Below are 8,911 nucleotides of genomic sequence, written 5' to 3' on the forward strand. Positions count from 1 at the left end.
AAAGCTGGACTGCATTAAGCCCTTAACAAGTCATCAAAATTATCAATTAATAGTTCATACCGCTGGGTATGGCGTTGTGCCCATGTATACCGGCATTCTGGTAGACTGAGGCAGGAGAATTAAAAGTTCAAGCCCAGTTTGGGCTTGCTATTTAGAAAGACTTTGACTCAAAATAAAAAATAAAAAGGGATGGAGTTATAGCTCAGCGTTAAGGCCCTGTGTTCAGTCCCCAGTACATAAATAAATAAATAGCAGAGTTCATTACATTTTATGCCTCCAGCAACATCTTCTTTAAGGTAAGCTGGTCTTGGCTATGATTTCAGGGTGGTTATTTCCTTTGTGTCCTCTGATGGATCTAAGAAAGGTTGTGGATTTTCAGTTTGTTGAATGCTTTTCTGTGAGAATCAGAGTGAAGGCTTCCAAGCTTTTTATATCTCACAACTAAAACAAAAATATCAGTATAATTTTTATCCAAGTCAAATAACCATAAAAATATTACACACACTCACATGCCGTTTATGATCCCTTACATAAAGCATCCTCACAGCTAACATTAGCTTTATTACAAAGTCTACGAAAAATGAGGGAAATCAGATCCAGAAAAGCCAGTGTGACTGCGTGGGCGAAAGTGATTACGTCTGGGCAGGTGACCTTCTACTGTGTAGTAGACCTTTTAGTATCTGTGATGCCGGGTCTTGGACGGCTGAGGCTTATAACGAAGGACACAGACGGGTAACTTTAGGAGTGCGCCTTCTCATAGTTCTGGAGGCTGGGAAGTCAAGCTCAGGGGTGCCAGCAGATTCAAGTCTTGGGGAGGGCCATCCCCTTGGCTTCCAGCTTGCTGTGCTGTCGCCTGGCCTTCCCCTGCCTCTTACCCCACCCTTACGAACTAATGAAAACCCCTTTACTTCCCAAAGGCCCCTCCTTCTAATAGCATCACATTGGAGACGAGGACTTCAGCATCTGATAATTGGGAGAATACAGTCTCTAACAAGCTGTCTCCGTTAGGCTGCTAACGCTAAGTATTTTAAAACTAAAAATCTATGTATTTTGAGTCGCTCGGAATATAACCCAGAACCGGGATGAAACTGTGCCTGCTTGGAACTCTCCTAGCAGGGCGACAGAGAAAGGGCTACGAGGACAGCAGACCAACAGAACAGAGGACCACGACACTTGGGTTCACAGGGATTCTCTTTGCTCGGCGCACACAGGAGACTTCATTTCCCAGGGGCCCTTGCGGTGAGGACTCGGCCATTTCCGGCGCGGGCAGGAAGTTGAGTTCGGGACTCCTGAGAGCGCTGAGGACTAGGGGTCGCCGGGCGGCTGCGGTGTCCTGGTCGGCTGGGAAGCAGGCGTGACGTGTGTGGACCCGCGAGTTTGCCCGGTTGCTGTCATCACCAGCGGCGCGTGAGGACGGTGTTAAGCTGCGTGAAGGGTGAAGTGGCTCAGGGCCACCCTTCCTCCTCTGCGCCCCGGAGCAGCTGCTGGAACCGTGCGCGTTTGGGGCGCTGTGCTTGTGGGTCTGAGGCCTGGGCTAAATGCCCGGCCTCCGAGCCTGGCGGAGCTGGAGTCAGAGTCGGAGGTCACCTCGGCCTGGTGTGAAGCTGAGTTCAGAAGGGGACGAGCTCGCCCGCAGTCCCTTAAGCAGGCCCTCGCCCACCCACTTCCAAGATCTCGGGTTTCAGCGGAGAGAGTGCTCTCCAGCGGAACAGGGCTGCTGGTGCTGTGCTGCTCTTTAAAGATCTCAGCGTTTACTTTTTAGGTTAGATTCTATCTGTCTCCTTGGGATGGTACTTGGGAGGTAGGAGACCAGTCCCAGCTTCATCTAGAAGTGGTGAGGGATTCCATTCTTTTTATGGCTAATCACCTAGTTAGTGCAAGAAAAATACCCCATTTCTGAAATTTTTCTAGTCATTAGAGAGGATGAGGAAGAATTGCTGTCCATGCCTGTATTGTTTTTTGCTTGCTGTACTGCATGCAGTCAGAATAGGTAATTTTTAGGAGTTCTGTGTGTCAGACACAGATCTAAAACCTTTTTGAAGTATTAACTCTAATCCTTACCAAATTAGAACAAGGGGTGATCAAATATGGCGAATATTTAAACTAAAACATTATTGCAGTAAAAGAGGCATTGTTATCAGGCCCCCTCAAGATACTCCCTCTTCCTTTGTCCACACTATCCCATGATTCTTGCCACTTCCGGAGGCGGTCCTGGGAGTCCTCTGTTAGAATGCCTTAAGTTGCGCTGTTGTGGCTGTCTCTGTGTCCTCCTGGTTACCTCCTAGTAACTAGCTTGTTTTGTGTTTTTGTTGTTTTGTTTTTTTTGTTTTTTTTTTTTACAGATAAGGACATTGAAACTCACAGAAAAAAAATAATCACTAGTAGGTGGAAGAACTAGGATTCAGATTCAGGACGAGCTGTCTCCAGAGTCTCCTTCAGGACAGGCTATCATCTGATCCTCTGAAGAAGGAGGGTAGGTGTTCTAAACCACTTTGAACAGGTGAACAAACCAACTCAGATTAAATAACTTCAGGATTTCAGATCCCATTATCTCTACTGAGCAAGGTTGGGGCTCTCTTAAACTATATAATTCTCAATATGTGTTCAGTTTTATTATCATAATTATAAATTTTGAGAAGGTGGTGGAATTTGGAAGAAAGCAAAATTCAATTTAACCTCTGATTAAAAGGAATAGCTTGGATGGGGTGGTCATAGGACTTCATCAAAATGGTAATTTGTCAGGAAGCAAAATGAAAACCTAGGTCTCATGACAATTTTTTGGTCCATTTATCTGTAATCCTTAGGGACCATCTATTGTATTAAAGATAAGGCTTTTTTGTCCATGCATAATGAGATTCTCCAAGAAATTTGTCTCATAGAGTCTTTCTTTACAGATCCTGCCTTGTAGTGCAGGGGTCATATTTTCTGATGTTTACCTGGGCAAATAACTTGGATGGTGGAGTCAAACAGATATAGGTTGATGACTTTTTCTTTCTGTTACACCCTGTAGTCAAGTGTGGTGGTGCACGCCTGTAATCCCAGCACTCGGGAGGCTGAGGCAAGAGGATCGCTGTGAGTTTGAGACCAGCCTGGGCTACATAGTGAGTTCCAGGTCAATCTCAACTAAATAGTGAGACCCTGTCTCCAAAAACCAAACAACAAAACAAAAAAAAACCACCCTGTATAATTTATACAGAAGTTTCCACCGCCCAGAGATTTTATTTGTAACATGGTGACAATATTTGCAACTTTGGAGATTTCGAAGAGAGTTTCATATATATATGTAAATATGTTATAAATATATAATGTACACAGCATACCTCATATTGCTGATACATTGACTTTGAGAGTCATTGTGTTTAGCTTGAAAGCCTAGAGTGGAGGGAAATACCAGTTATAAGTTGGTTTCCCAATGAGTACTTGGTATGTGGGGGTTGAGGGGAAGTAAAAATTGAAAACTGGATGAGAGAGTTTATATGCTGTATTTTTAGTGCTCGTTGGTCTTATAATTCCTTTGTCCTTCAGCTCTATGCTGTCAGGGTAGCGTTCTTCTCCACGTGAAGAGTGAGGAAGAGGTGGAGGTGACAGGAATTGAACTGGTTCAAGCCATGTCCCTGGTGAGTTAGTATTTCTTCCCACTAAAAGTCTTGCTTTTCAGGATTTGGTACTATTTTCTTCTGAAAATTGTCAATTTAAGAGTTATACTGTGGACCTGTTTCTGATTTCCTTCATATTTGTTGGATGATGGGAACACAGACATAGATTCAAACTGTCCAGTGCCTTCTCAGAGGCTTTTAACTCTTCCTACTTGGTGTTTATTTTTTTATTCAAGAAATAGTTCAGTCTGAGCCCTTCATTTTTTTTCCTCACTGTTTTCCTACGTGTCTGACAAAGCACAAGTATTGACTTTGGAGAAAATTTGAATGCCACTGTGTGCCTGGCCTCTGAGTCTCTGTCGTGGCTCAAATTTGTTGTGCAGCAGTAGGGAAGGGTCATTTATAGACCACCTGCCTTTGGGTGCATTAGATATAAAGCTGCTTCTTCCTCTGGACTAGTGACGCTCTGGGACACACAGTCTGCAAGAAGTAGTCTATTTTACATTAGCTCCTTTTTGTCTCCTTGGTGCGGGATCCTTGTGCAGAACATGGTCTGCATAACCCTGCTCACTGCTAAAAGGAGGGGTTGGAAGGCCTTCTTAGACAAAGGAATTTCTGAGTTGCATCTTGAAGGAAGTAGAGATCTACAGGTAAAGAGGGGACAAGTGTCATTTTAGCCACAGTATTCAAAGCTTTCCCTCATGACTTCCTTGGAACCATGAGCATCTTAAAATGTCAGTCAAAGTTCTACATCCTTTTTTCTTTCTAGAATGACTACCACAATCCATTTAACCCTTTGTTATTCCATAGGTATATTGTTGCCAGATTTGCTGTTTAATTGAGGGCTTTGTAGTAATCTTTATTTTTTGAGACAGACTCTTACTGTGCAATTCAAGCTTGTTGGCCTTGAACTCACTGTGTAGCCCAGGCTGGCCTCAAACTTGTGGCATTCCTCCTCCCGCATGCTGGGATTACAGGCGTGTACCACCATGCCTGGCCTTGTTGGGATATTCTTGTTGTTGAATTTTTGCTTTCATTTCTACTTATGTTCTTTAATTAAATCCCTATTTTTCATTTCTTGTAGATTAGAGTTTTTCAAACTTAACAGAACATTTTTAATGACCAATCATTGCATGATTTCTCTTGGTACTTAGAAGACTATATAAAGATAATTTCCAAATGTGTTCTTTCCTCATACAAATTTTGCTAAGTAATTTTTTCTTTCTTTTTTTGGGGCACAGCTCTTAACATCTCAAGAACACTAAGGTTTCTTAGAAAATATTTTGGAGATTGAAATCATGTTTATCAGGTTAGCATTGTTCTTGAAACTTTCCCTCACATTTCCAGAGCTCTTTAAATTCTCCATGTGGGGAAATAATCCAGCTCCTAACATGGATACATAGTTTAGTCATTGATTATATTCTATGTGAATGTAGTCAATGCATTTTTGTATGAGAATGTAATTGTATCATAGAATTGTAAGCGAAGACCAGAAAAATGTCTCAGTTTCTTCTAGTATATGCACTATAATTAGGCAGAAAATTGTTTAGTAACTTTCTGACTCGGACCACTTAGACCCTTGGTCCAATTACTGACAAGGTTTTTATTCCATAGTGAGAACATTATAACCCTTTACCTAGAGCCTTATGGAGATTGAGTGAGATTATATTTGTGTCATTTTAGGGCTTAGTGACTTTCACAGATGTGGCCATAGACTTCTCCCAGGATGAGTGGGAGTGGCTGAATCTTGCTCAGAGAAGTTTGTACAGGAAGGTGATGTTGGAGAACTACAGTAACTTGGTTTCAGTAGGTAAGGGTAGTATTCTTCCTTCTGTCTCCCCGTGACTCAGCAGACTTTTATTCCTTACTTGCATTTTCCTTTCAATATTCTCCTGTAAGACCATTCAAATTTGGTTTTATCTCTTAAATACCTACAGCATGCCCAACTTTCATGTCTTCCACGCAGGTCTTTGTATTTCTAAACCAGATGTGATTTCCTTGTTGGAGCAAGAGAAGGATCCCTGGGTAATACCAGGAGAGACATCAAGAAATCCATGCCCAGGTGAGTGCAGGATAACTAGAGTTGGAGAAAATATTCTTAAAAATTTCTTGCTCTGGTATTTGTTGGAAAACACCTCCTAAATTTGCTCCCAAATTGAATGGTTCTCTTTTGAATACTAGCACCTGTGTTGATTTCCCTTATGTACCAGGATGTGTTTTCTGAACTCCTGCTCATTCATTGTTTGCCTAGTACTGCTCAAGTACTATATGATAATTATCCCTGACTTTAAACATTTCTGAATTGTTTAGACAAAACTCCATTTTTTTCAACTATTTTAAATATTTTCCTTTCTTTAAAAGGTGAGTTTATTGTCTTAACATGTATTATAGCTATGAGGTGTGAAAAAATACATTGAATGTTTAAATTTAAAAAAATTTATTACAGTAAAAGACACATTGTTGTGGATCCCCCTCAAAATATCTCCCCTCACTTTGAACATGTTTATCTCATCCTTCTTGCTACCTCCTGAATTATTTCTGGAACTCCTGGATTATTTCTGCTTTCTGAATATCTGTAGTTGTTGTACTGTTGTAGCTACTTCAGTATCCTGAATCAGTTGAAAATGTTTTAATCTTTTGTGGTAATTTTGAGCACAGATGCGTGACTGTAGATCCAGTGAGTAAGGTGGCTGAGGGCATACCATGATGTTTTTACTTGAGAGGAGTTGCCATAAACATTTGTTCAATGATTGGGTGTTTAAAGATATGGTAAATGTTTAAATAGAAAAATTATTGCAGTAGAAGACACATTGCCATTAATCCCTTGAAAATATTTCCTCTCACTTTGAACACATTTGTCCCCTTGTTCTTGCCAGTATATCTTTTACTATAACGTCTTCAAAATGTTTTAACATAGTTTTGATTACCTCTTGTATGTTCTTAACAAAATAAATTATATAATATGACTTGTATCTGTAGAGATGAAAGTAGAAATAAATGAATTAGAAAAAAGAAGATCAAAGGAAATTATGAATTTCAGTTACAAATATAGGAACAAAATCTTAGGTAAAAGTTAACATAATTTAATATACCATGGGAAACGAGTTTAGTCTAGGAATGCAAGGATGCTTGTGTCATCTAAATTGACTTAAGAAATATCAAAAACATACCTTCTGTGTCCTTAGTAGTCAATTCATATGGTTTCATGTTGGAAGTTTCCATTCTTTTAGCATTTAATAAAAGATACATTTGCTTTCTTAATGTCTTTCAGACTTGAAATATATGTGGTTGTTCAAGGAATTATCTTCAAACCAGGATATTTATGAAGAAAATTTATCCAAGGAAGAACCTACAAGCTGTTTCACATTAGGGGAAAACTTGAAATGTGAGGACTTGTTTGAGAGTAAGCCAATAAGTCAGAAGTCATGCTTGAAGCAAGAGATGATCACTCATATAGATAACCTTATTGAGAAAACAGATCACCCTATCAGATCTGGGACAGATTTTCAACTGAGTACATTATCTTATATAAAACAGATTTTTCCCATGGAAGAGAGAATATATAATTTTGATACAATTATGAAAACACATTCGGTTGTGAGAAAATGCAAGCAAGTTTATGGAGAAAAGAAACTTTTAAAATGTAACGACTGTGAGAAAACATTCAACAAAATCTCAACTCTTACTCTTCATCAGAGAATTCATACTGGAGAGAAACCCTATGAATGTATTGAATGTGGAAAGGCCTTTAGCCAGAGTGCTCACCTTGTTCAACATCAGAGAATACACACAGGAGAAAAACCCTTTGAATGTAATGAATGTGGAAAGGCCTTCAGCCAGAATGCTCATCTTATTCAACATCAGAGAGTTCATACTGGAGAAAAGCCTTTTCAGTGTAAGCAGTGTAATAAAGCCTTCAGCCAGCTTGCACACCTTGCTCAACATCAGAGGGTTCACACTGGAGAGAAACCATATGAATGTACTGAATGTGGGAAGGCTTTTAGTGACTGTTCATCCCTAGCTCATCATCGTAGGATTCACACTGGGACAAGACCCTATGAGTGTATTGACTGTAGAAAAGCTTTCAGACAGAATGCTTCTCTTATACGTCATCGGCGATATCATCATACTGGAGAGAAACCCTTTGATTGCATTGACTGTGGGAAGGCTTTCACTGATCACATAGGACTTATCCAGCATAAGCGAAGTCACACCGGAGAGAGACCTTACAAGTGTAATATGTGTGGTAAGGCTTTTAGCTATGGCTCCTCTTTGACTGTACATCAGAGAATTCATACAGGAGAGAAGCCTTATAGGTGTAATATATGTAAGAAAGCCTTTAGCCACCGTGGCTCACTTACTCTTCATCAAAGAGTTCATACTGGAGAGAAACCGTATGAATGTAAGGAATGTGGGAAAGCTTTTCGGCAAAGCACACACCTTGCTCATCATCACAGAATTCATACAGGAGAGAAGCCTTACGAATGTAAGGAATGCAGCAAGACCTTCAGCCAGAATGCACACCTTGTTCAACATCAGAAAGTACACAGTGGAGAGAAACCTTATGAGTGCCAGGAATGTGGTAAGGCCTTCAGCCAGATTGCACACCTTATTCAGCACCAAAGAGTTCATACTGGCGAGAAGCCATACAAGTGTATTGAATGTGGGAAGGCCTTTAGTGATGGCTCATACCTTGTTCAACATCAGAGACTCCACAATGGCAAAAGACCGTATGAATGTCTTCATTGTGGGAAGGCATTCAGACAGAGGGCGTCCCTGATTTGTCATCAGAGGTGTCATACTGGTGAGAAACCTTATGACTGTAGTGTTTGTGGCAAAGCCTTCAGCCACCGAAAGTCCCTTACTCTACATCACAGAATTCATACCGGAGAGAAACCTTATGAGTGTAAGGAATGTAACAAAGCCTTCAGCCAGATCGCCCATCTTACACTACACAAAAGAATCCATTCAGGAGAAAGACCCTATGAGTGTAAAGAATGTGGAAAAGCCTTCAGGCAGAGCATACATCTTGCTCACCATCAGCAGATTCATACTGGAGCGTTATCCTCAGTTACTCCCTCCTCACTCTCGTATCACCAAGTCCTGTAGATTCAGTCTTCCAAATGCCTCTAGAATCTGCTTTTTACCAATCCTCATCCCATCATTGTCTTTCAAGACAGCCATCTCTGGATTTCTACAATACCAGCTTTTCTCAAGTTCATTTTAGCACTATATCAAAATTAATCTTCTAAAAATAAAATGTATCTTCATATCTTTTAGCTTAAAACTTTTGCTTTGAAATTATATATATATAT

General features: G+C 40.4%; 1 protein-coding gene across 1 annotated transcript in view; it reads left to right on the forward strand.

The window, feature by feature from the left end:
* Positions 1 to 8,818, forward strand: part of Znf470 (zinc finger protein 470) — a 15,256-nt gene extending 6,438 nt beyond the window's left edge. Inside the window, exons 2-6 of the mRNA XM_019206476.2 lie at positions 2,386 to 2,473; positions 3,526 to 3,617; positions 5,280 to 5,406; positions 5,563 to 5,658; positions 6,868 to 8,818. Of these exons, the coding sequence (XP_019062021.1) occupies positions 2,386 to 2,473; positions 3,526 to 3,617; positions 5,280 to 5,406; positions 5,563 to 5,658; positions 6,868 to 8,705 (2,241 nt within the window). The 3' untranslated portion in view covers positions 8,706 to 8,818. The remainder of the gene's footprint in view (positions 1 to 2,385; positions 2,474 to 3,525; positions 3,618 to 5,279; positions 5,407 to 5,562; positions 5,659 to 6,867) is intronic.
* The last annotated feature ends 93 nt before the right edge of the window (positions 8,819 to 8,911 follow it).

Source organism: Fukomys damarensis, unplaced genomic scaffold (assembly GCF_012274545.1).
Source record: "Fukomys damarensis isolate Sample0158 unplaced genomic scaffold, DMR_v1.0_HiC HiC_scaffold_19, whole genome shotgun sequence".
Lineage (NCBI taxonomy): Eukaryota > Metazoa > Chordata > Mammalia > Rodentia > Bathyergidae > Fukomys > Fukomys damarensis.